Genomic DNA, 26,148 nt, shown 5'->3' with positions numbered 1-26,148 from the left:
ACATAAAGGCAGGGAAATCCAGGCACCAAAACAAGACAAATGGGGATTTGAAGACAATCCGGGCCGGGCCCATGTGACCCGAGGAGTGGACCAGGCAGGAGAAAGGATAAAAATGCCAAGCACAGAGCGGCGAGAGAAAACAACCGCCAGCTTAAAAACCGGGGGAAAGAAAAGCACCAAGATGAAGGGAGTGACAAAGCATCAAAGGGAAGAGAAACCAAAGGCGTCGGAACAAAGGACAAGCTGGAACAAAGGACCAAAGAGGGGAGAACAAAAGCACTAAATAGAAAACAAAGGCAGGGGACAAGAAAAGCCCCTCTGTTGGGGCTGAGCTGGAGGGTCCCGGCCCGGCGGGAGGTGGGTGGCACTGGCGGTGCTGCGGGTCCCCGCCGGAGCCGGGCTGGCGGAGGGCGCCGGAGCCTGGGAGCAGAGGCTGCGGGAGCCCAGTTTCGCCTTTGAATCGGAGGCGATGGGCTCGGCCCCCCGGTGCCCTGCCGTCTCGGGCGCTGCGTGGAGGCCAGCAGCATCCTCCGGCCGTGGCCCCCTCCAGTCCCGCTGTGTGGTCCGGCCATCCCCTCCTTCCCCACGCCTCTCTCCAGCGCAGCCTGCCCAGCATCACCCCTCTGCGCTCCCCTGCCGCAGACGCCCCGACGCAGCCCCCTGCCCCGTCTGCCCCGGCCCCGCGGCGTGGGGACGGCCGGGGATGCTCTGGGGAGGCTGCCAGCCTGCCTGCGGCCTCCCCACCCCGTGGCTTTCCCTTAGGAGCGGAGCCGTCGGCCGGTGCTGCCTGCGTGGCTAGCCTGGTCCAGCCTGCTGGGCTGCGCTCCGGGGAGGACGATTCGCATTGCCTGGATGAAAAACAACAGCGGCATTCAGGTTGGGAATAGAGAGTTACAGAGATGCGATGCCGCTTTGTTTCCTCTCCCCGTCGAATCCCTGTTTGGAGCTGAAAGTCCCTGGCCGGGTTGTTGGCACGCATGGGTCCGGCTGTGTTACGCGTGCCGCTTCGCGGGGGGATGCGGCGGGTACCCCCGGGCTCGGGCAGCCGGGGCGGGGTGAGGAGGGCGGTGGTGGACGGGAGCCCCGCCGGAGCCAGGGTGCTGGCAGCCGCAGCTGCAGCAGGCGCTCCGCTCTGCCCGAGGTGCTTTGGCTGCTTGTAGCTGCGATGGTTTTGGAAGCGGTGGGTGATTTCAGCATCTTTTGGAGGTGCCAATCTGGCAGGCTCTTGGGCAGCCGGAGAATCACACAGCGAGAGCCAGGGGCTTTCTGAAAATCCCCTTCCAGACCCAAAATGTGGCCCCGGTCCCGGGTCTGTTCTCCATCACCTGCCCTGGCCGCACACCTTCCCCAGGAGCTGGGTGGTGGCAGCTCCTCCGTGTCCTGCCTGCAGGCAGCGCTGGCCGGTCCTCCACTGACCCATCGCCCTCGGCAGGAGGGGGCCGGGGCAGGGGGATGCAGGATTTTAGCAGCGTGTCCAAACGCTTGCAGCCGCAGCATCGTGTGCTGTGCCCGCCACAGGGACCGTTTGGGTTCTTTCTAAATGTTCTGCCCAGGTATTTCTGCTCAGGCACCAGCTGGAGTTCACCTGCGACTCCAGCCCATGCCACCCCAGCTCTGCTTTCCTGCAGAATCATTATTTGCTCAATTTTACTTTGCTTTTCGGTCGAACTCTCTCTGAGCATTGGCTGCTGAGCTGCTCCGAGTGCGCTCCCCATAGAGCAATCCTGGAACATCTTGGTTTTATTACGCCCAGATTAGAGCCTGTTAGGCTGCGGGTGGACTCGCTCGCACAGCCCCAACTCCCTGCAGTAGCCAGGCACTGCCAGCGCCGGGGAGGAAGGCAGCACGGAGCTCCCAGCCGCTGGAAACGCCTCTGAAGTGGCCAGGATAAATTGTGGTGTTTGGGTGGAAATAACTGGTAGGTTAATTCCTGGAGCTCACCCGCCACCCTGCTAGGAGCCCACGAGGGCAGGCGCCGGGCGGGGAGCAGGGGGAGAAGCTGCTGGCTCAGGGAGGGTTGGGGATGTGCTGCTTTGGCAGCGATCGTCCCCCAGTGCACATGGCCCAGCCGTGTTCCCACCCTGAGCCCCGAAACCAGGGGGGCCGGGCAGGCAGGGACCGCAGGAGCTCTGCCAGGGAGGCGGACGCAGGGACAGGCAGCACCTGAGGGTGCGAGACCATCGCGACAAGCTGCTCGTCACCTGGGGGTGCGGAGGGCTGGGTGAGGTGGGTCGCTGGCGGAGCCCTGCCGCTGGCCCTTGGCGTGCTGCGTCCCTCAGCCCTACGGACCACAAGAGCCAGATACAATGGGGTGAACTGAGGACAGCCCCAGAGCTGCCGCGGCTCCAGAAGGTTTGAACTTCTCCATTAGCATTGTCCTATCAGCTTGAGTTTAATGGGCTGCAGATGTCTGTCTGTCTGCCCGTGCGGGACCACAGTGTGTGCGCCTGGTACGGCTCCCTGGGAGCTGGTTCTCGCCGTGTGGCCGGGGATGTGGTGCTGGCCTTGTCGGGGCACGTCCAGCCTTGGAGCCTCTTGGCCGGGGGCTTGTCACTGGGTCTGCTGGGTTGCAAGGGTCCCTTTTGGGTCCCTCTGCTCGCTCCACCAGTCTGGCACAGCTCCTCCTTTCTGGGAAGAGCCGCCCCATGGCAGTGCAGGACTCGACTTGCAGATGGGGACGCCCTCATCCCGCATGCATGGGGGTATGGCGAGACGCACGAGGCAGGTCTGGAGACGGGAGCTGGGGAAGGCTTGGACCCCATCATCTCCCCGGTCCACGGATGGCCAAGGCTCCCGAGCTGCCGCGTGGCAGCGACCTCGTGGGCAATGGCAGCGCCTTCATCCCCATCTTCCCTACGTTTTCACAGGCAGCACGTGAGGTGGGGAGCCAGGGGGGCAGCTGGCAGGACCCACATAGCTTGCTCTCCATTAGCAATCGCTTTGCAGCTTTCCCAGGCTGGTGAGGAGCAAAGCACATGCCCATTTCCAAACAATGGGCCTGCTTCCGTGCAGGAAGCAAGGTCGGATTTGTTCTCCCTGCTTTGCCCCCTCCGGCCAGTTATAAAGGGGCCAAGCCATTGTCTGAACCATTTCCATGACTCAGTCACCAGTATCCTGCGATCGGGAGGCCGGGACTCGCAGCCAGCACAAAGCAGGAGGCACGGCTCCTGCGGCCAGCGGCACCGCAGGCTCCACAGCAGGGTGGGGGGCTTGGGAAAAGAAAGGCAAGCGCTGGCTGTGCCTTTCCCCTCCATGCCCCCTGCGCTGGCGGCAGCGGGATCTTTGCCCCCATCAGCTTTCCTGGTCCCTCCACCCATTGTCCCGGCTTCCTTCTGCTGAGGGAAGCAGAAAGCCGGGGAGGGATTGCAGGGTGGGCGCAGCCCTGGTTGCTCTCCCGGGTGCAGCCAGGTAGGAGGGATGGAGCAGGAGCTGAGCGGGCCCCGTGTGAGCCCCTCGGAAAGGACAGGGACTGTCTCTGTACCGTCGTGTCCATCCTGACACCTCGTGCCCATGGTCCTGGGGCTGCCCAGCAGGTCCTGGGGCCGCCCTATGGGCCCTGGGGCTGCCTCACAGGGAGGTGGAGAGAAGGAGACGCAGGTGGAGCTGGTGTGGCTCAAAGCAGGACACGGGGAGGAGCGGAGCCGGGGTGGGGCCCATGGGTGCATGGGTGGTGACACCTGGGGATGGGCAGTTGGGCCACCACCTCCTGGCAGCCATCTGAGAGGTGATGCTGGACCCAGGGGACTGCAGTGTGGCTAGCACCTGGGGGGACCTGCCAGGCACGGGGCAGGGAAAGCCACCGTGGCCACCACGGCCACCGGGAATGGGGAGGAAGGAAAGGAAAGTGAAAGTCCGTGGCTGCTGCTCCGGCCTGGCTGTTGCTATGACGACCCGAACAAAGCTCCCGCTCCCTTTTTTTGGCTCAGTTGTGCGGGTCCTCGGCCCCTTTGTTAATTGTTTCCCTGTCCAGTTTGGGGGATGCGCCTCCCGCCTCCTCCTGCCCCCGGAGCGGCGCGGGGGGCCTTGCTGGGGCAGCCGCAGCCCCAGGAGCACGCGGAGGTCGCCGTGGGCTCGCCTGCGCGCTCGGCGCTTGCTTGGCCGCCGATAACCATCTCCCTCACGTGACCTCTCGGGTTCTTCTCCCAAGCCGGGGGGTGGGAGTGTTGGCAGCCGGCAGAGAGGGACTGGTGGCTTTGGTGGGTGCAGGAGGCTGCCTGCACTGCCCATGCATGGGATGGCACTGGGGGCAGCCAGGCCTCCCAGCTGGGGACGGGGCTTCAGAGGGGCTGGGGGGGCTGGCTGGTGCATCCTGCACTGCGGCAGGTTCAGTAATCGCTGCATGGCCCCGGGAATGCTGGGTCCTCTCAGGGCCTCAGTTTCTCCATCTGTGAAACGGGAACATGTATCACTGAGCTCCTTTACCTTTCGGGGTCTGTGGGTGCAGACCACTTGCTGCCTTTGGCTCCTAAACACTGTTGTGCTTCGTGTTTAATCCTCTGGGTAAAGATGCCAGATGGGAAACTCTCCCAGATAACTTCTTGCCTGGCTCTGCCCAGCTCCGCGCATTCCTGAGTGCTGGGCACAGAGCAAGGGGGGACTGTGTGTTGGGGTGGATGTGGGTGCGGGTGCCCGAGCCCCTCCAGAAACCCCATGTTCCCCGTTACTGCGTGGTGGCTGGGGGAGCCGGGGGTCCTGGGAGCCCGAGCTCTCACCTTCTGCTCCTGGGACTGGGCGAAACAGTGTTTGGAAAAAAGAAATTCCCATGGAAGAAAATGAGGGTGTGGGGGAGGAAACAGCTTCGAGTCAATGGGAATTTTCCCCGTTGGTAAAACATAAACAGTTCTCTTTCAATGTTGACATAACATTTTAAAGATTTCATTATACAAAAAAGACTGTTTGTCAACATTTGTTTGTCCAAACCAACCCCCTCGCTCTCCAGCTGGAGCACCGTTCTGCTCCAAATTAAGCAGTTTTTTTCCTTCGGGAAGGTGGGTGATGGCATTCCCAGCAGAGCCGGCGGTGGGCTGCGGGCCGTGGGGTGCTGGGTGTGGGGCACGGGGTGGGCTCCTCCGCGGCCGAGGGCAGCAAAGGCCCTGCCAGGGCCCCGCTTCCCTGTTAGTACACCGGATTATCTGCTCCAACAGCACAAGCGTGCGGTCCCCCGGTCCCTGTGCAGGAACGCTGTCTGTCTGTCTGTCTGTCCGTCCGGCTGGAGGGCGGCTGTCTGCCCGCTGCCCTCCCTGCTCCGTGCCAACGTTGTCTCCCAGATCCGTGGTCGTCTTGTGGCTCTGGGCTGGTTGTGGTGGGCTGGGCAAAGGAGCAAAAATTGGGGGTGATGGGGGGACGCCGGGCTTTGGGGTCTGTCCCTTGGCCTGCCGTGGTTTTGGGACCCCCCGGCGCTGCAGGCTGTGCTCCCTGCACGCCAGGCATCCTGCCAGGGCAGGGCCGGTCCCTGCACCGACGGGGGTCCCGGGGGTGCCGGGGGGTCCCGGGCTGCCTCCCAGGACTCCCCCGAGTCGTGCCTCGGTCTTTAGGGGTTTCTCGGCCCCGCCACAGGGCTCCAGGGCAGAGGGTGGGAGCGGCCCGGGGGCTCCCGGCGGTGTCACGCGTGGGTCCCCCGGCGGGGCAGGGGGTCCCGAGGGGAGGGGACGGGGCAGAGGGGCCGCCCCGGAGCCGGCTGCTGGCTGGCTGGACCGGTGTCCCTCCTCCTCCTCCTCCTCCTCCTCCCTCCCCCTCCTCCTCCTCCTCCTCCTCCTCGCTCCCTCTCTCCGCCCGGCGCCGGGGCAGCTCCCACCGGAGGCGCTGGGGACATGGAGCGGACCTGAGCCGGGCGCGGCGGCGGAGCCCGCACCGGCACCGGCGGCAGCACCGACAGCGGCGGCGGGGACCGGGGCGCAGCGCTGCAGCGCGGCGGAGCCGTGAGTGCGGCCGGGGGCACGGCCCGGGGCGGGGGGCACGGGCATTGCCCGGGGGGGGGGGGCACCGATACGGCCCCGGGGCGGCGAGCATCATCCCAGGGCGGCGAGCGTCCTCCGAGGGTGGCGAGCATCCTCTTGGGCCGCGGTCCCCGACTCCGGCTGGGCTGAGCGGGGCTGGGGGGGCCGCCTGGCAGGACCCCCCCCCCCCCCAGCCCCTTTGCTTAAACAGCAGAAGGAAAAAGGGGAAGGGGGGGTGCAGGGCCCGTCCCCCGCACAGCCCCGTCCCCGCTGCAAAGTTCAGGGGCTGCAAACTCTCCTCCGAGAGCCCCCCCGCGCCGGCAGCCGTGCGGGGCGAGGGAGAGCCCGGCAGGCAAGGGGTTAAACCACGGGCAACCCCCGGGGGCACAGGGCCGGCAGGCAAGGGGTTAAACCATAGACGACATCCCCCCCTCCCCCCACTCCCTGGCTACCAGGGGTCGCCCCGCTGAAGCCCCCTCCCGGCACCCCCGTGCCAGCCCCCCGGGAAGGGTCCTCGCCCCGTCCCGCTGGTCCCCGCGGCTCCCGGCGGGACCCGTCCCCGGTCCCGGGCACCCAGCCCCGGCCCCCGCTGGCTGCTCTGGGTCGGGGATGCGGGGGCAGCGGGGCCATGGGCTGGCAGCCCCCCCAGGCACGCCACTGGGGGGTCACAGCACGGACAGACAGTGTGCAGGGACAGACAGCCGCGCTGTGCCAGCACAGACAGACACCGCGGGCCAGCACAGGCGGGCACAGGGCCCGGTTGCCATTCCCGGCACACGCGGGTCCCCGCAGGGCTCGGGGCTGGTTGCGGGTGTTGGTGACTCTGCGGCGCTCAGGGGTCGGGGTCCCCATCCCTTGTCCCCCGCTGCGCCGTGGGGCGGGTGGGACGCTCCTGGGCCCCGCCGGGCATCGCCCACCGCCTTCTCGAGGGGCGCTCAGGGGGCAGAGGGGATTTCATTGCTCCAGCCTGCCCCGGAGAGCCGCGTCCCCGCAGGACCACCTCCGCTGGGAAGCAGACGCGGGGTCCGGGCAGGAAAACTTGCCAGCGGTGCCACGCACGGCCGTTTGTCTGTCCAAGAGGGGCTGGGGTTGTTCTAACAAACGCGGTGACAGCATCACCATAACGCGCCACCAGAGAGAGGGTTTGGGACCGGGGTCAGCACCAAACTCTGCCGCTTGCTGAGACCTCGGGGCGGATGAACCTTGTCACTGAGATTACGTCTGCCCCGGCAGCCGTGGCGGGTCCTGCTCGCGTCTCCCACCCGTCCTGGACAGATTTGGGTCTCTGGAGGCTGAAGCTGCTGCACAGCGGAGCCCTCCCGGTAGCGGGGTTTGTGCCGGGGGGTCCCGCAGCCGTCGGGCAGCCCCGCGGTGCTGTGCCGGGGCTGTGGGTGCGGCCGCGGGGGCCTTGGGGGATTTCACCCCATGGGTGCTGGGAGAGCTTGGCTCAGGGAGCAGCAAGGTGGGCGACGGAGCACAGCCCCTGCGCAGAGCTGGGCGCTCGCCCCCGGGGACCTCCGCAGTGAAACACCGACAAAGTTGGTGGCGGAAGAGAGAAAGGGAGAGCTGCGTCGCCCGGCGAGCCGTGAAGGAGAGGTTTTCCTCTGAAATGCGCAAATAAATACAAAGCTTTGCTTCTTTCCACCTCTGCCTAATGATTTCCAGTGTTTTACGCAGGGGTTTCGGTGCCAGTGAGGGATGCCGCCCAGGAAAAATTACAGACCGTGGCCGCATATTGTTCGAGTCTCAGTTACATCTTGTGAGGTACATTCAGCATGGAAAACACTTGACTTCCAAAGCAAATCTGGAGTAATAGATTTTAGGAGTGAAAAAGGACCATTAGCTCAGCTAATGTGATTTTCTCCATAGCACAGACCAGATAATATCACTCAGTTACTCTCCTATTGAGCCAATAACTCGTGTTTGTAATTCATGCAATTTCCTTTTAGTTCAATTTAATTTTGCACAGAAGCCATTCTGTTGACACTGATACAGTACTTTTTTTTTCTTTTTTTTTTTTTTTTTGAAAGCCTACGATTTCAGAGGCTTTGTGTTAAAAATAGCTGCTGTCCTTTGACAAACGTGGGCAGGCTAAGGACAGTTTTCTAAATCATTTGCGAGTGACACATTTTTACCGGCATCTCCCTTCGTGCTGTTTATTTGTTGCGCCCACGAGTGGCAGAGCCGCTGCCGGGGCTCGCCCTTGGCACCGCAGCTGGCATCTCATGCAGGAGGCAAAGTCCCTTCGGAGCAGAGTAATAGGTAGGAGCAGAGATCCCAAATTTTTAAAAATCCGTTTTCCTCTCTGACGCGAAGCTCTCCCTGCAGTCGGGCAGCTCACCTCCTCCGGCATGCCCGCATTGCTTTTTTTACCCCTGCCAAATTGGAGCACCCAACCTGCCCCCCCCTGCAAAGTCCTTCTGATGAGCAAAGTTTGTTCCAGCCAGGGTGCAAGATGTCCCGGGGGGAATAGCTGGGCTTTTTGTCTCCCTGCCGAAAGGTCCATTTTCCGTGGGGGTGCCGTGCCCTGGCATGCAAGGCCGTCGGGAAGATGGAGCAGGTCGTAAACTTGTTATGTGCTAGAGGGGTTTTGATTTCGTTCATGGGATGCAGAGGAAGGCTCCTCTCCGTGCAGGGAACACAGAAGCACAGTAAATCTAGTCTTTCAGTGGGTTTATTTTTATATTTGGTACTTGCTGGTGGGCTCCCCGGGGCGCTTGCCCGAGCCTGCCGCTCTCGCTGCCCGTCGCCTTCCTGGAGCCAAGACTCGCTGGGGCCGAGCAGCCATGACGCACCCTGCGAGCAGGTCGGGGGCCGGGGGCCAAGGGTGGCTCTGGGACCCGGTAGCAGCGTCCTTTGCACTCCCCAGGTGAGCGTTTAGGGCTGGTTTGGGGGGAGACGGCAGGGCTGCGTGCCTGCTGCTGCCGGGGCTGCAGCGTGCCGCAGGCGGGCTGGGGCGCGGGTCCGAGCTGCGTCCCCGGACAGAGCATCCTCGGGGCCCTGCAGGTGCTGGAAGTTTGCTGGCGAGCAGGAGGGGTGGCAGAGTGAATCCCTGTGGGATACGGGGGGCTGTGCAGTGAACAGCACGGGACGCTCGGCTCGCTGCCGGGGGAGCCGGGTCACCGCTGCTGTCCCCAGCCCTCCCGTGTGCCCGGCGCAGCCATGGCTGCTCGGGGATCCCGCCTGTTCCCCGGCGTTCGATGAAACCAAACCAACTTTGAAGGATTTTGGCATGGTGCTGGCGTCACAGCAGTGCTGGTGGCTCTGCTTTTGGGGGTCCCACACTGCAGACCCAGCAGACTGGGGGGCTCGGGGACCCTCGGGGCTGGCAGAGCAGCGGGCCAGCCCATCAGCCCACAGCCCGTGGCTGCTTGCCGTCCCGCACGAGCCGGCACGGAGCGCGGTGAGCCCCGCTTTGTCTGCCCGCCGCGAAGCCGCGTTCCTGCTTGCTCCAGCTTTATCCCATTGTACACACCGCGGTTTTGTGTCGGGCCGGCTTTGTGCGTGCACGTGTAATTGCAGAAATCAGAAAAGCTTTTATTACCGAAGCGACAACCTTTAACAGACGGCTGCGACTGAGTGTAGGGACGCACTGTCGGTGCAGCTCTGCTCTGCTTTTACACCCTGAAAGTTTCCAGCCAGGCTGATAAAATGCATACTGCTTATTTTCCTAAAAAACCGCATTTATTTAAAAAAAAAAAATCCACTTGCAGGCAGGACAGTTGCTACCTACAGCCTGTGATGCCGTGGAGAAAGCCCGCTGGCCTCTTTTGTTCTCTCCTGCGGCCGCGCTGCTGAACGTAGCATCGCTACAAACTGGGAACTAGTAATGAAATATTTTCATTTTCCCTCAGCTAGAAAATACCGACGGGTCAAAGCTGGCTCTTTTTGTGCATCTGACAGCAGCCTGGTCTGGCAGCGGGGCTGATGGAGGAGTTGTGCTCGGCGGGAGGGAGAGCCCAGAAAGACGAGCAGCCCCGGGGTCGGGCGTTCCCCGGCTGGGGGTCCCTTGCAGCATCCCGGCCACCCCGACCAGCCGGGGCTGGGCTCTCCTGGGCTCTGCTGCTTTATTTTTCACAAACTGCGTGGAGGTTTTGGTTTCATTGCACTGCGCAGAGGAAGATTTGAGCCACTCAAAAGTTTTGCACGAGGCATCACTAATTGCCACCCCAGTTTAAGCCAGTAAAGCACAGGCAAAAGGGAAATAAATTAGTGCAGCTTATGATGGTTCTGCTGAAAAATATCTCGGTGCTTTTAGCCCATCCTGCGCCTTTTGGGGAGTAACTTCAGGAGCCAAATCGGCTATCGGGGCAGAGCTGCCGCTGGCCTGGCCGTGCCCCCGGGGGCTCCCCATGGCTGGGTGCCGCTTGCGCGCGGCTGAGAAGTGCGTGGGCTCCTCCGGCGCGAGGAAAGTTGGCAGGGTCCAAGGCATCAACTTTTGGAAAATTTTCTGCTGCTTGGAAGCCCTCCCTCCCTCGCACTCCGTGTCCACCTGCTCCAGGACCACATGTCCCAAGCTGGAACCGCTCCAGCCCCGAACAAGGGCCCTTGGTCTGCCCAGTCCCACCAGCCCGGCACTGGTGGGGAGGGCGGCTGGGGAGGCGCGGGGGGCACGGCTGGCCCTGCGGGGCCCTGGCTCGCATCAGAAACGCCTCAGCCGCTTGGGTGGGTCAGTAAAAAATTACGAGCAGGGGATGCAGCGGCTGAATCTGCCTCAACAAAGCGTTTCTACGTGTGTGCTGGAGCACACGGTTGAAGCGGAGGACAGCGTTAGGGGCACTGCTGAAACGGCCTTGTCCCCCTCGCCTCCAAGCACCCGTCAGCACCTCGGACCCCAAATGGCTCTGCAGCTGCTTTTAGCTCAGAAGTGTTGGTTTTCAAGGGGAAAGCTACTTTTGTGAACGTCGTACTGGAAGGAAGCTCCCTTCCCTGCCTTCTTGCCCCGCTTCTGCTTGCAGCCCTTCAGCTGAAGAATGCAAATTGGGAGATGGATCTGAAGTATTTGAAATTCTGCCTCTCCATAATTTAATGCTCCATTACCACCCAGGCCTGCTCGAGGCATGTGACCGTTATAAAAGATGCAGTCTGGTGGCGGCGGGGGCCGGCAGCCTCCCCCCATGTACGCCCGGGAGCCTTATCAGAGAGGAACAAGATAATGTGGCTCATCATTAAAGCCACCTGGAAGACCCCTGCGAGCACCCACTAACCCGGGCCAAAATCTGCTGGCCTGAGTTATTATTTTTTAATTCTGCCTGGTGAAGGCAGCTCGTGGCAGTTCATTGTCTGTTGGGAGGAAAGAGGGTAAGATTATAAATTAAATATTGCAAAGAGAATTAAAAGAACGTGGGGCAGCAGTGAGCCCAGTGGGGGTATTTGATCCTCTTTGCCCATGCAAAATGGGGTTATCGCAAGCTGGGCTGAGCCAGAGCCTAACAGGAGAAGGAAGAGAAGATGTAGAAGCAGGTAGACAGAAATACCCGACGGCATTGCCAGCACCACACGGCAGCTTCTGCCGCTGCCGCGGTGCTGGGGCTGCTGCCGGGGCCCACGGCTCTGCCGGGCGAGAGCCAGAAATCGAAACTCTTTGGACATAAAAGTCAACCTGGGTGCCTGGATGGGTGTGGGTTTGCAGTGAGCAGCCCTCATCCCCCGTACTCGTCCTCCCTTGTTCTGGCTGGGTGTTGATAGCGCAGAGCGGCTCCGGTTTGCAGCCTTGCTCAGAGTCTGCAAACCCACTTGTTTGAAAAAGCTGAGCGAGGTGATGGTGCGGGTTGTGCTGCAGCGGACGTGCCGGGGTGCGCGGAGCCGGCAGTCCTGGGCTTGCACGTCTGCTCTGCTCCCCACGCCGGCTGGTGAGGCCACTGGGGAGCCAGGCCCCTGTGCTGGGCAGCCTACGTCCCTCCTGCCACCGCCCCGTGGCTGGCGGGCTGCTTTGTCCCCATCGTGTCCCTGCGGGATGCAGAGAGGAGAAGCAGCTCGGGGTGGGGAGAAGACAGGACCGAGGTCTGCAAAGAGGCAGTGCACAGCTCATCCCCGCTGTCCTGACGCTGGGGACGCGGGGGTGCCTGAGGCCACTGCAGCAGAAATGGGGGACCACGCAGAGCTGGGACAAAGCCCACAGGGCAGGGCGAGCGTGGCTGCAGGGATGAGGGGTATGGGCCACCTCCGAGCGGGGCAGGAGGGTCCCCCCCAGCAGCCCCTCTGCTTCATTTAAAACTGAGCTGATGTGGGAAGGGGTTAGAAAACCCTCTGCCCTGGCCCAGGGTGGTGGCCCTGCCTGCTGCCTGCCTGCCTGCCTGTTTGCCTGCCTGCCTGCCCACGAGGGCGTAGGGGAATGCCAGAGCCTGGCTTATCTTTTGTCTGGAACAATAGAGGGCTTGGCCCTATTGTTCTACCTTGCACGCCCAGCCGGAAAGCCAGTCCCCTGGGGCAGGGGCTGCAGGAGGGGATTTATGGGCAGGGACGGGCAGGGCTGGCAGGGGCTGCAGGAGGGGATTTACGGGCAGGGCTGGCAGGGCTGGCAGGGCCATCCTCGCCGATCCGTGCTGCGTGGCCCCGTGTGGGCGCTGCCACCCGTGGGCAGCTCTGCAGTGAATTCCCGAGCGGGAGGGGCGGTTGTTCGGGACCTTTCCTGCTCATTTTTCTTGCCGTAACCCAGGGATTTCGGGAGCTGGAGGGTGAATGTGGGGATGGTCCCCAGGGCACGGCTACCCCATGGCAGGCTGGAGCACCCATCCTGCCTGCGTGGGTGCAGCATGGGCAGAGGCAGAGCAGTGTCTGCCTTTCTTGGAGGCTCTGGGGCTGTGATTTGGGGCTCCAGGTGCAACACTTTGGGCTTCTCGTGCCCAGTCCTTCTTCCTGCTGCGTTGCCTCAGGTCTGTGGGTCCGTCCTGGGAACTGGCTTGGGGAATGCACATTTTTGCAGGGGGACGGTTGTGCCTGTGTGTGTTTTCAAGCAAGGCTAGGTACTGGGGGCTGGGTACTGATGTGGCTCTTGGTGCAAGTGGCACAGCCCAGGGGACCATGCAGCAGGAGCCGTGCGAGTGCTTGAAGCCAGCGCTGCCCGTGAGCGCCTTGGGCTGCAAACCACGGCCCCGCGGTCCCTTACAGCCCTCCTCCTTCCTTCATTTAGGGGGGCAAAGGAAGGCTGACCCGTCCCCACGCATGACTTTGCCAGGGCGCTGTGAAACGCCTCCCATCCCTCTCGTCCTCCCCGCGCTGCCTGACACCCACCCCACGGCACGCAAGCGGTGCGCGGCGCAGCGGGGTGCGTGTGCCTGCCTGCGTCTGCCTGTGCAGGCAGAGCAACTGTGCCTGCCCACAGCTCCGCTGAGCCGTGCAGGGGAGCGCGCCAGGACACGGCACGTGGCAGCAGGAGCTGCCAAAGCCCCTCGCTGGAGGGAGCGGGCTTGGGGACCCCAGGGAGATCGGGATTTGGGGAGGGGGGGACAGGTGCCACTGGGCACAAAGAGCCCCTTGTGCGCTGGTGTGTGCTGCGGGAAGCAGGGAGCCCCGGGCTGGCTGGGGGCAATTGGACACCCCCTTGCAAACGGGGAGGGCCAACAGCTTCTTGCTGGAGCGCCTCGGCCCTCGTCTGTGCTGTGTTTTTGTTGTGCAATGAAAACTATCCTGGCGGGTCAGTAAAAGCGTGTTCCCAAATTTCTCTGCTCCCCCGGAGGAGAAGAGGCTAGCCAGGAGCCGCTGCACAACCAGGATTTCATGGGCTTTAGTTCCTCCGAAGCAAGAGGGGAGAGGAGGGGTGAGGTGCGAACCCAGCCTTGCAGGACGGTCGTGGTTTGGAGGGTCGCTGCTGCTGGATCCCTTGGGTCCTGCAATGGGACGGGTGGTGGGGTGTCCCCCACCCCCCAGAGCCCGAGCTCTCTCCCTGAGCCAAAATCATGGTAGCGATACAAATGGCATGAACCAGACTCCCGCTCCTCCTCTTGCGAACGTGAGACCTGCCCAGTTAATGTGACCACCGGCCCCGGGAGGCGATGCCGGTCGCGAGCCCCATTGCTGCTGCTGCAGGATGCTCTGGCTCGGGGGTGCAGAGCCACGGGGACTGAGCTACCTCCCGAGCCGTGAACACAGGAGCCTGTATCTGCACCCTAAATCAGGGGTAACACCATCAAAGTGACCACGGCTTACACTAGTAAGGGGGAGAAGTCAGGCCGAAAGGGTTTTCTTTGGGGGTCTTCATCCAGACTCAGCCAGCCATGACTCTTCTGAGCCGAAGCACAGCAGGAGCGGAGTCAGGGTTGCCATTAGTAGGGGTGTGATGGTTTGGGGCAGATGATGGACAGCTACTGGCACCGAGCACCCGTCCTTCAGGCTGTCTTTTCTTTCAGAGGGAGGTTGACGATGGCCCCGGCAGCTCCTGGGGCAGCTCCCGGCATGCCAGCAAAAAAAATCTGTTGTCGAAATGTCAACGGCCCCAGCAGCTGGAGCTGCCCCAGCCCCAAACTTGGGCAGCAGCTGGGGAGGGCGAAGTGGCTCTGCAGAGGCTTTGTACCTCTGCATCCAAGCTCGCGACAGCTTGGCCGTAGGGACCTGTTTGCTGCAGCTCAGGATCCCCAGCAAAGGCACCCTGAAGGTTTCCGGGGCGCTGCTGGCTGCGGGGCGTGGGGCGCTGCGGGCGGAAGCACGGCCCCATCGTTTTCGGCTGCCATCATGGGCTCGGGTGCCGTGTGTGAGAGGTGCCGGGACTGGCTCTGAGCATCCTCAGCGCTCACGTGTGTGCCTGGCTCACCCGGGGAAATATGAGTGCAAACAAGATGGGATGGACCCCCCCAAAAAGGAGCCCCCCCAAAAAGGAGCCCCCCCAAAGCCTGGGGGTGGCTGGAAAAACAATGACGGTAGTGAAAGGTGTAAAATGCCACAAGAAGCTCAAGGAGGGTAGGGGGTGACGGCCACCAGCCGATGCCATGGGATGCCATTGGGATGGACCACGGGGCCGTGCCGAAATATCACCAGGTCCCGCGTGCCACAAACGTCACCCGTGGGTCCCTCGTGGCATCATGCTGCCTGCAGCCCCAGCCCAGGAGGTGCAGGGCAGATCACTGCCGAGGCGAGTGAGCCCCGTGTCTTTTTTTTTTCCTAAGCAGGAGAGGAAAAGGGTCAGATGTCTTCGCCCCTCCGTCATGCGATAGGAAAGTATTGTTTACGAAGCAGCCGAGTCAAACGTGCCCTCCGCTCTGCCTGGAAACGCTGAGTGAGTGAAATTACACAAAAACGACACCGAGATTGGCCTCCCCGATAAGCCCGAGGGCCGCTTTTGGGTGAGGGGAGGACAGAAACTGCGAAGAAAAGGAGGGAGACATGCTAACCGCGCTCCCTTGCCGTGCCGTGCCGGCCTCGCTGCGCCGTCCTGCTGGGGCTGGGTGAGTTGTCCCCGTCCTTTGCCTCCTGGCTCTGGTGGCCTCCTGCTACAGGGCTGGGGATTCTTTATTTGCTCTGAGTTTGCTGATGTTTTAAATGTCTTTCCCATGGTTGATTGATGCAAATCGGTTGACGTGGGGAGTGGGGTGATGGAACAAGCCGCTGCCTGTGCTGGGGTGGTGGGAGGGGGTTTGGGAGCAGCCCCAAGGGCCTCCGCCGGGTCCCAGGGACCTGGCCGCTCCCCCGGCCACCCGCCACCCCGGGGACTGTCGGCCGCTGCCGGCATCAGTGGGACCATGGGCCTGATCCAGCCCCCCCGGGTGCTGCATGTAAAGGCTCAGCACCCACGAGCCAGCCAGGTTCTGCTGCCATTTTTTTGCATCCAGGCAAAGCCTTGCGCAAAGGAGGAAACCTGTTTTAAAAATTATTTCTGATGCAGAAAAAATGAAAGAAAGAGTAAATACCTGTTCTTGCTTCCCCTGCATCTTCCCTGGTTAACATGCTGCGATATTTCTATGTTTCATTGGCTTGTAATGCCAGGGAAGAAAGGAGGGGCAGGGGAGGGGGATGCAATAAGAAGGGGGGTCTCTGAAAATATTAAGATCGTGGGGTTTGCGCTTTTCCCTGGAGCATTTAGACCCGCAGGGAAGGGAAGGTTCTTCTTGCAGCACTTCTCCCCAGCTGCCCCTGCCCGCGCCGCCGCCCGGACCCGAGCAAAGCGCTCGCCTCTGCCGAGCACCCCCTTCTCCCGCTGCGCACGCCTGCACCCTCCGGGGCTGCCAGGCCTTTCCTTAAAGATGCTTTCAACCACATAACCTTCCCTGGACAAAAAATCCATCTGCCTGCAAAGCCGGAGACGGTGCAAGGAGATTTTTCCTTATTGGTACGCCTTATTGAGTGGAAGAAAAAAAAACCAAACCATCCTGCAGACTGTCTAGTCTTGAGGCCAGGAAACGGGAATGACCAGCGCAGTCCCCGGCCACCACGTGGGCCGTCGCTGGGATTGTTCCCGCGCCTTCTTCCTCTGGGCTTTGCACGGTTTTAAATAATTCCGGCGCGATGGAGTTTCCTCCGCTTCCCTGATGAGATCATTCCCCGTCTAATAAATCTTGCGGCCAGGAAGTTCCACCTGAGGTTCAGTTTAATTTTTCCCCTACTTAAAACCCTCCTATCACTCATCCCAGTAAAGGAAAAATGTGTTTGGGTCGTGGCTGTGAAGGCGGTGGACCTGTGCCAGTTTACACCCGGGGAAGGATCCAGCCGCCTCTTTGTATTTGATTTTGTTATTTGGATAGTTATAAAACTACCTGCTGGTTTTTGTCTGCATCCTCACGCAGCCGGGCTCTCGAGAGGTGGCATCCCTGGATTTTGGGTTGCGGAGGCACGGCCAGGCGATGGAGGGGGGGTCCCAGCAAAGCCCTCGTGCTGGGGGGCAGCACGGGCAGGCAGCGGCTGAGTAATCCATCACGCCAAGACAGGAAAGCGTTTTGCAGCAATGTGTCCCTCTGCCATCTCATAAGAAACCAGAGCAAGGTGACAAAAACCCCCTCAAAGCACTGTGAAACCGGAGTTAGTGGTAAGCTGGAAATTGTTAGTAAGAGGGGGCATCAGGAGGCTGGGACGTGGCCCAGTTAAAATGTGTGCCGGGCTGGATCAAATGGACCCATGTACCCGTAGGGAATATGTTGTGCTTGTCTCATCGTTATCACGGGAGGCCTCGGTTTCCCGTTCCCAGCTGGAGCATCCCGCCTGTCCAGGCTCCATCACCGCCTCCTCGGGTCCGGCCGGTGCCGAGGCAGAGGACAGCCCTGCGCTGCAGGGATGGGGCAGGGCGCAAGCCCCGAGGGGGCGAGGTGGATTTCGGCAATTGGGATTATTCCATGAGACTCGGATAAGCAGGAGCTGAGTCCCTGAGGAGAGAGCTGCCCTCTAAGGACTCCATCTGCTGTAGCTCAGTGCTCGCACGAGCCATCGGCTGGTGCCTGGAGACAACCTCCCCGGAGCTGGGATCTCCTGGTGTGCGTAGGCGATGGAGGACATTTAGCCGTCCTGTTAAGCAGCCCAGTTCCTCTTCTTCCCTCTGCCACAGCCTGAGAACTCATCTTTTTCTCCCTGTCTTGCAAGTGTTCACTTAAGTGAATTTAGTGATTAATACAGGTTATTTTCTCTCTCTCCTCAAGTTTTGAATAGCAGGATTGATTCAATTTCCCCTTGAACCTCCGAAAGGCTTCTCTGCTGGCATGCATCAGAGAGATATGCATTTCATTAGCAGTCCTGGATATGGCCCGGAGGCCTTTGAAGAAGGCAGGTTGGGTTTTTTTGGACAGAATTAGTAAATGCCATGCTAGCTGGTTGTAATTGCTTTAGGGTTAAATCTTCCAAGAGCTGTGCGGTAACAGGAGACCTGCGTTGCTGCTTTTCATCTTAGCGGATGGAGAATTGATGCTCCCCCCCGCAAAGAGCCGTAACGTGGCAGTGCTGAGGCTGCAGCAATAGGAACTCTTCCAGGAGCGAAGGGGGTGATATCCCCGCGGGGGACACCAGGACGGGGTCCCACGCCTGGCTGGAGAGGGGGCAGAGGGGACCCGGGTGGAAGGTGGGGTGCTCGGGGCAGCACATGCAGAGGGGTGGCCCCCTGCTCCTTCCTGCGCCGGCCGTTCCCGGGAGTTTCCGTGATGCCGATGCTCTCACCGTAGCATCACCGCTTTGCTCTGACCCTGTAGAGATGTTTCCGGAGGCCATTATCCTTCGGGGGGAGAGAAATTGCCTTCAGGGAACTGCTGGTGTCTGGAGGCTGGACAAAGACCAGTCTGTTTTGTGTGGACAGTGGGAAATCCCAGCTCCTGCTGATGCCAGAGCTTTTCCCATGGGACCCCAAGTCTTGCCAGGGTGGAGAGGGGCAGTTGGGGTCTGGAGGTCTCTCTGGGATGGTGAAGCAGCCATCGGCTGCCGCTGGGCAGGACGTGCCTGGCAGCTCACGTCGGCATCATCCTGCCTGTGGCAGGGCTTCGCATGCAGGTGCCAGCTCGCTGCCCAGGTCTGCGCTTGCTGCTGCCCCTCTGTGCCCCGGGGCATTACCCTCCCCAAATGCCCCCCCGCCGCCAAAGATCTCCCTTCTCGGCATTGATTTTGCAGCTTTTCCGGCAACCTGAGCTCTCGGCAGCCTTCTGGGGCAGAGGGAGGTTGTGGCTTTCCGTGGGAGCGCCGCTGACAGGTAAGATGTTAAAAACACGGCGTTTGAGGATACATAAAGTGCTGGCTCGCGCTCCCCCAAATGCAGAGTGTTTCCGTCGCTGCGGCACCCTGGTTTGCGGGGCAGCACGGGTGGGTGCGCGCCCGTGACGCAGCCCCGCGGGGCAACACGTGTCCTGCGAGTGCCGCTGCTCCGAGCGGCTGCCGTCCCCCGGGGACACGTGGAGCTGCGGCTCACGTGGTGACATCATTTCTGGGGCTGAACACGTTCAGCATCCAGATATCTTCTGGGTGTAAAACCTGCTTTTTCAGAAGCGGTAAACCCTGAGGTCTTACACTTTCTGCCCCGTTTCACCTGCAGCATGTAGCCAATGTGCTGGCATCCCCCTCCATCCACAGCTGGGGGTGGCAGAGCCCACAGCCCCCGCGGCCGCCTGCTTTCCCCTTCCCAGGGAATAACCTGCCGTCACGGGATGCTCCGCAACCGTGGGGGATGATGGCAGCCGTGAACTTCCCCCGGCCAGGGCCATTTGTCTTGGCTGTCCCTGGCCATCCCTGCCCGGGCACGGCGGAGGAAGCCATCCATTCTTTTATGTGCGAAGGCACGCCGGGCGGAAACGGTTGGAAACAGCCCCGAAAGGACATTCCAAGTCTGGCAGGAAAGCGGCCCTCTCATCTGGCAGGAGACGGTCTATTGTCTGTCCCAGTGGCCGGCCGGGATTCCTCGGACCCTGCTTAGAAGAAGAAAACGTCCGTGTGTGTCTTATTTTTTCCTCTGCTCTCTCTCTCGAGGGGGTGCCGGGGGCTGCACGTGGCTGGTGCGTGCATGGTGGTGGTGGTGCGCCGCCCCGGCTCTTGTCGGCGTTGCTGTGTTTGTGCGTACGGTGTTTTCCCTCTCGGGTGTTTGCCCTGTGTGTTGCTCCCCGGCTGCGTTGGTTACGTGGGCCGTGGAGGCAGGATGCGGCCACGGGGTGAGTGGCCACGTGTTGCTCGGATGGGTGGGTTCGTTTCGGGGTGGCTGGGTACCACGCTGCGCTCCTGAAGGGAGACGTAACCCATGAACTGACAGCTTTCTGCTGGAACTGGGGAGAGAGAGGAAACCAAAAGCCCCAGGAGCCTCCCCTGCTGCCCTGGTCAACCTGATGGGCAGGTGGGGGCAAGGGCAGCCCATAAACCTGGGTGTTGGGCTGCCCCCGACGACTGCTGGCCACTCTCCCCAAGCCCCCTTCTGCGGGGGCCCTTTGCACCGCTGTCCCCTGGGGCGGGCTCAGCCCCCAGTCGAGGGGCAGGATCAGCCCCGAGGCAGGCGCGCTGCGGCACGGGGCAGGGCTGCGGGACCATTCCCACCCTCGCGTCCTCTCCCAGGACTGGCGAAGGCGGCTGTGCCGCAGTGCCGCTGCCCCGCGCGGAGCAGCGCTGTGGCTCTTCCTCGTGCCCTGGCAGCGCGGGAGACTGTGTGTTCGTGGCTTTCTGGCCTCCTGCGCTCGCCGGTGTTTTTGCAAAGAGCTTGGGTTTTGTGGAACCTCAGTGCTTGCTTCGTCCCTGCCCGAGCCACGGGCAGACGGCCCCGCTGCCTTCGGGCAGTCTCCCTCCAGCCACCCTGTGAGCAGAAACCCTTTTCTTAGGACTACAGGCAGGATCTGCTGCGGGATGAAAGCCTGGTCCAGCCGGCACTACAGCTTTGCTGGGGCAGCTTTTCAACATTTCTTCCCCTTAGTGCTCTGTGCCAGTGGGACGATGCTGGCAGCAAAGCCGGAGCCCGCACAAGCGACTGGGAGGAGGCTCTGGGTGCTGGGGGGGTCTCGGCACCTCGCCAGCGCTCCCCGAGCTGCTGCGGTGCCGGGCAGGGTGGGGGCTTGCTGGCACCTTGGCCCCCCCGGCCTTTCGAGCTGTTCTGCTGCAGCACAAACGGGGCAGATAGGATCGGCTGGCAGGCAGGAAGGGTGGCACGGCCATGCGGAGAATTGCAGGACATGCCGTTCGGGGGTACGAATGGAGAAAGAAAAGCCATTGCCATCCCGAAAATCTCAGCCTTGCTGGGCTGGAGTTTGGAGGCAAGGTGAGCACATTGATGCCTGCACAGTACGGGCATTTTAGGGCTTCAGTGCTTGTGAGATGAGCCCCCCTCGTGCTCCCCAAAACGCCGTGCCGGGGGGAAGCAGCCCCATGGCTCCCTGGTCCCTCACCGAGGCCTCGTGGCTCCCCGGCAGGTCCATTTTGGCCCTCCAGGCTGGCACTTCGCATCCCAACACCATTCCCTCCCTTCCCCTCCGCCCTGCATTAAATGGGAAACATTAAAGGGAAGATCTGTGACACTCCCGGTGCCAAGGCAATTGTTCCCGTCCCTATTGTCTGCACCGGCAGCCCCGAGCCCAGCACCTGAGCCTGCAGCACAGGGCTGCCGGGAGCCAGCCCTGTAACAAGATAACAGTGCCGTTTTCTCCTTTTTCTTCTCTCTTTTTTTTTTTTTTTTTTGTTCGGCAAACCATATAATAAATCCACAATGAGGCCCCTTATCAAACAGACCTCTATTAAAGTACTGGCCCCATTTTAGGAGTAAACTTCCAGTGGCACTGGGAGGTTAGGTACAATAGAAACGTGACCTGCCGGAGGAGCGGGACGTTGCTTTTGTGCGTGTCTCAAACCAAAGGTATGGAAGGCATCGCCCTGTGCTGCAGCGTTGTTGCTGCCGCCCCATTGCCTGGGCACATGGGCAGCATCCCAGCCGCAGGGAGGGAGGGAGGGATCCCTCCAGCAGGGATGCACTGAGCGGGGGTTTTTGCCTTTAAAAAACCAAAAAGCGGGAAGGAGGGAGTGGCTGTGCACCCACACCTGCAGGTCCCCAGTTAGGAAAGCGCTCAGGGCAAGGTGCTGCAGCTGCCGTGCATTCGTGCCTCAGTTTCCCCACCTGTAGCACATCAAGAGCACGGGCTCTGGGGCAGCCTTGCAGGGCAAATCCTACCTCGGTGGAGCTGGCAGAGCCGTGGGCACGGCTTCCCGTTGGCTGCCTGCCACCGCCGCGCCGCTGCCAAGCGTGTCCGGTTCCTCCCCGGCCGAGGCGTGTCGAAGGCAGGCGATGGGTTTTTTGGGTGGGCGCTGGCCGTGCCCAGGTCGCCCTCCTTGCCGCCGGGCTGGCCAAGGTGAGCCGGGGGCAGGAAGGGGCGACGCGGGCGGTGCCGCAGGATGCGGCAGATAGTGGGTGATGCCGATGGCGGGAGGAAGCCCGCCGGCCCGGCCAGCGCGATGGTTTGTTCAGCGGAGGGCAAGGGAACTGAGATTAAAAAAAGCCCCGCTAAGATCAGAAAGGCTGGCGCGCACAGTGCCCTATTGTGGAGCTGTCACACTTCCCTTTACTTTATTGCTTTTGTCCAACACCCTATTGTTCCACTTCCTTTTGTCCCCTATTCACAGCCCTGGCTTTTCATTACCCAGCCGGCCTTGTTGTTTTCGTTTCTTTTGTTTGAAGTTCCTGAGAGGAAGGTTTTATTTTCAGCGGTTTGATTAATTCGCAGCTTGAGCTGGGCTTTGTTTGTTATGTAATTGCTGCCCGAGTCGGCAGCCCCGGCTCAGCCCCCCACCCCAGCCCGCACCCCAGCCCTGATTTCGGGGGGTCCCGATGAGCCATCGGGGTGCAGGGAGGCGAGAGGGAGCAGAGCTCAGGGGGTCCCAGCTGTGGGGTGCCAGAGCCCGGGCAGGATGCTCCCCCCATCCCACCATGACCCCTTCCCACCTCAGCAGCCCCTGTGGTCCTGGCTCCTGGCTCCTGGCAGCGGCCGGTGTAAATCCCTTCCTTAACAGCCTCCTTTTCCCATTATTCCTCCCTGAAAGGCGGCCTTTGGGAGGGTAATATTTGTTCCCATTCTTGCTGTGCAGCATGAGGGTTGGTGGCCCTGAGAAGGCAAATCCCTGTGAGCGCGGCTGCGGGCAGGCGCTGCCCCTTGCGCACGGCTGATCCCTTTGCGGTGAAGGCTCGGCGAGCTCCCGGCTGCCCGGCACTCACCCGGGGATGCGGTCCCTGCAGCCCTGGTGCTGGCTGTGGCATGTTGTTTGGGGCAGATCCCATTGAAAATACTGGCTCTGGCCGTGCTTGGGGTGCCCTGGGGTTATACAGCTCGTCCCCCATAACAGCTCACGGTCACTTCTGCGGTGCCCGGCCAAGCAGCTGGCAGCACTGGGAGCTGGACCGGCACCCATGGCCATGCTGGTGAAGCCGAGGAGAGCCATTCCCCAGGGCTGGCCCCTTGTCCTGGCTGCGGCTCAGCCGGTCCCAGCTCCGCGCCATGCCGGGGACTCCCGGAGGAGCGATTCTGGTGGCCGTCCCAGCCATTGTTCGGCGGGGCCAGGATTTCCATTTCCCGTCAGAGTGGGAAACCTGCCTGCCGCCCCGCCAGCTTTCTAGGCACGGCTCCTGGGGCAGCACGGGGGGGTTGAGAGCCGGGGACCCCTGGGGTGCTGCCTCGGGTCTGGCACGGGTCTCCGTTGCGGTGAGCCTTGGGTTGCTCTCTGCCAGGCTGCTGGATGAAGCGCACGTGCTCATATTGGCCCTAAATCCCACACTTCTAGGTGGGCTTTTTTTGGGACCAGGAGAAAAAAAAAGCGTATTGGGCTTGTTTCCCTGAGAGCTTCTGGCCATTGATCCCTAAATTTGCTAAAACCCAAGCTCAAGAAGCCAGGAACAAGGGCTCAGCTTCACCAAGCCGTGGCAAAAGGCGAGACCATTGCCCCTAGAAAACCAGCAGCTCGGGGCACCCCAGTATGGGGCAGGGCTGGGAAAAGGGGTGCCTGTGGCCAGGGGTGCCCCATGGCTCCTCTGACTGCCCTGCCCCCCCATAGGATGTCCATGAGGAGCCCTGTTTCTTCCCACCTGGAGCTCGATGGAGCAGGCAGCATGGTGAACTGCACCATCAAGACGGAGGAGAAGAAGGAGGGCGGCTATGAGTCCCCGCCGGGGGCTGCCCCCAGCACCGAGCCCCGTCCCAACGACCCGCCGGGGCCACCGCCGAGGGAGGGCACCGACCCCCAGGCCCTGCCGCAGGTGGGTCCCATGGCTGTGACAAGCACTGGTCCTGGCTGGGTCCCGCCGGGCTGGCAGAGCATTGCAGCCGTCCCCGCTCCGGACCTGGGCTCCGGCCCCTGGCAGAGGGGGGTGGTTGTTTCCCCGAGTGGTTTTTCCTCATCCCAAGGAAACGAAGCTGAAACCTGAGGCTCCCCAAGGCTTTCTGGCCGTTGTTGATGCTCTCAGGTCAGCTCTGGGATTTGAGTGCTTTGCCTTTGGCGTGGAGCTCCCCGTGCCCACCTCCAGATGAGCTCTGTCCCTTCAGCCTCCTTTTTAATTGCTCTTGGGTTTTCTCTCCCCCTGACCAGCAGCCTCAGCCCTCCCGTTCCCCGCACTGCCTCCTGCGGGGGCCAGGGCTCAGAGGAGCCAGGCAGTCTAAATAAATAGTAGAAAACTCCAGCAAACAAGTCTTTGTGGCATGAAGAGCATGAGACAGTAATGCTGTATGTGTCGCAGGAGTCCCGCTCGCCCGCCGGCGATGCGCTGGAGCCCCGGCGCTCTGCCTTCGAGCCGGCCGTCAGCGGCCAGGAGAAGCTGGACTTCAACAGGAACTTGAAGGAGGGTAAGAAAGGTTTCTGAGTGGCCTCTGGGACCACCCCCTGCTCCCTTCGAGCCCCTCGTTTTTGCAAAGCTGTGGGATGGGAAGAGCCACCCCGCGCCATGGTGCACAGCCTAGGGCTGTGCTCACCTGGCTGTCCTCTCCTTCCCGTTGCTTTGCTGACCCCGGTGCTGGCCGGCATGGACAGTGATGCCAACCATCGAGAAATTACTGTCCAGTGACTGGAAGGAGCGGCTGCTGGGCCGAAACACCGCCGAGTCCAAGGAAGTGAAAGGTGAGGTCTCCCTCCGGCCACCCACCTCCGCTGGCCTCCCTCCTGTGCCCTGTGCCCGGGCCGCCTGGGCGGGAAGCACGGCATTTCCCACCTTAGCAGGAAGGGCGATGTGCCTGCGAGTGTGTGCGTTTAATAGGGATATGTACATTTTTAACCATAACATTACTTTGATTTTTTCTGGGGGGTGAGCATCCCTGATGAAAGCCTGCCTCTGACTGCACAGAGGGGATGGTTCAGCACATGGGGGTCTTTATCCCCACCACGTGTTAGCCAGCCCCTGGCCACACATCGCCCACCAGCACCCAGTGGTGGTGGTGATGCTGTTCACCCTCCCCAAGCCTCTGACCCGCAGCCGCTCGGTTTCTTCCAGGAACCCAGGAGAGCCTGGCGGAGAAGGAGCTCCAGTTACTTGTCATGATCAACCAGCTGTCCACACTGCGGGACCAGCTCCTGACGGCCCACTCGGAGCAGAAGAACATGGCCGCGATGCTCTTCGAGAAGCAGCAGCAGCAGATGGAGCTGGCACGGCAGCAGCAAGAGCAGGTGGGCTCGGGTCCCTGTGGGCAGCCCACTCGGGGGAAGCGTCTGCCAGGGACCATCCGTCCCTTTGGGGATCCCCTTGGGATCTGCTGGCCGCGGGTGCAGGACCAGGACAGGGTCCCCCTGGGAGTGGTGGGGAGGTGGCTTTGGCGTCGGGGGGCAATGGGACTTCATCTGTCCAGAAACCCTCCCGTTTTCTGTGCCCATCCCAAAGACTCCCTGTCTTGCTCCCTGGTGCCAGGAAGATGAGGGTCAAAGGAGATGGGAATTGCACTCCTTAAAATAATTAAACCACGCTGGGTCCTTCCTGGCTGTGCTCTCTTTGCTCTTGGGACACCTACTTTTCCTCTCCGGTGGCCCATGTGGTGCTAAGGGCAGGGGTGACACCCCCTGGCATCCCCGGCGTGGGGGTGACACCGTCCCTCCCAGCCCGTTTCTCTCCCCATGCCCCGGGAGGCAGCTCAGGGGCAGCTCAGCCACCCCCTGCCTGCCCTCCCCACGGCCCTCGGGACCCTCCACAGACCCCTTCTCTCCATGTTGCTGGTGTTGGGCAGCTCGTGCCAGGCCATAGCCCCGCTGGGGCCAGCTCAGCGCTGCCACTGATGCCGCTGAGCCCCACTGTCTCTCCTCTGCCAGATCGCCAAGCAGCAGCAGCAGCTCATCCAGCAGCAGCACAAAATCAACCTGCTGCAGCAACAGATCCAGGTAAAGGCCGGGGACACCTCCCCGTGTCCCCCTTCCCGTGCTGGGTGATTGCAGCCCCCTCGTGTGCCGGGCTCGTGTCCCCTCCCAGGGCCAGGCAAGGGGAAGGCACCTGCCTGCAGTGTCCTGCAGCGGTTATCTGGTCTCTGCTCCTCTCCCCCTCTTCCCTCCAGCAGGTCAACATGCCCTACGTCATGATTCCTGCCTTCACCCCCAGCCACCAGCCTCTCCCTGTCACTCCTGACTCCCAGTTAGCGCTGCCCATCCAGCCCATCCCCTGCAAACCAGGTGAGCGGGGTCCCCCGGGACTGCCCCAGCCCTGCAGGGTGGCCTTGTCCCCCAACCCCTCTCCCTCTCCTCCCCACAGTGGATTACCCGGTGCAGCTGCTGCACAGCCCCCCTCCTCCCACGCTGAAGAGACCCGCTGGCTCGGGCCACCTCCAGATGCAGGTACAGCCCCAAAGCACCTCCGTCCCCTGGAGCGGGGTGCTGCGGGGGCTGCGCTTCACCC

General features: G+C 61.9%; 1 protein-coding gene across 13 annotated transcripts in view; it reads left to right on the top strand.

Annotated features, from left to right (window-relative positions):
• SOX13 (SRY-box transcription factor 13) overlaps positions 1–26,148 on the top strand; it is a 41,681-nt gene that overhangs the window by 10,741 nt on the left and 4,792 nt on the right. Inside the window, exons 1-9 of one of the 13 annotated variants that reach the window (XM_087762135.1) lie at positions 7,996–8,198; positions 15,041–15,147; positions 23,340–23,541; positions 24,019–24,124; positions 24,309–24,395; positions 24,766–24,938; positions 25,572–25,640; positions 25,811–25,925; positions 26,005–26,087. In XM_087762135.1, coding sequence (XP_087618261.1) covers positions 23,341–23,541; positions 24,019–24,124; positions 24,309–24,395; positions 24,766–24,938; positions 25,572–25,640; positions 25,811–25,925; positions 26,005–26,087 — 834 coding nt within the window. In that variant the 5' untranslated portion in view covers positions 7,996–8,198; positions 15,041–15,147; position 23,340. The other 12 variants (XM_087762136.1, XM_087762133.1, XM_087762132.1 and 9 more) reach the window with 12 other exon arrangements.

Source organism: Nipponia nippon, unplaced genomic scaffold, assembly GCF_047370975.1.
Source record: "Nipponia nippon isolate SJK-2023a ecotype South Korea unplaced genomic scaffold, ASM4737097v1 scaffold_25, whole genome shotgun sequence".
NCBI lineage: Eukaryota > Metazoa > Chordata > Aves > Pelecaniformes > Threskiornithidae > Nipponia > Nipponia nippon.
Note: the sequence above shows the minus strand (reverse complement) of the source record. Positions and strands in the feature narration are given on the sequence as shown.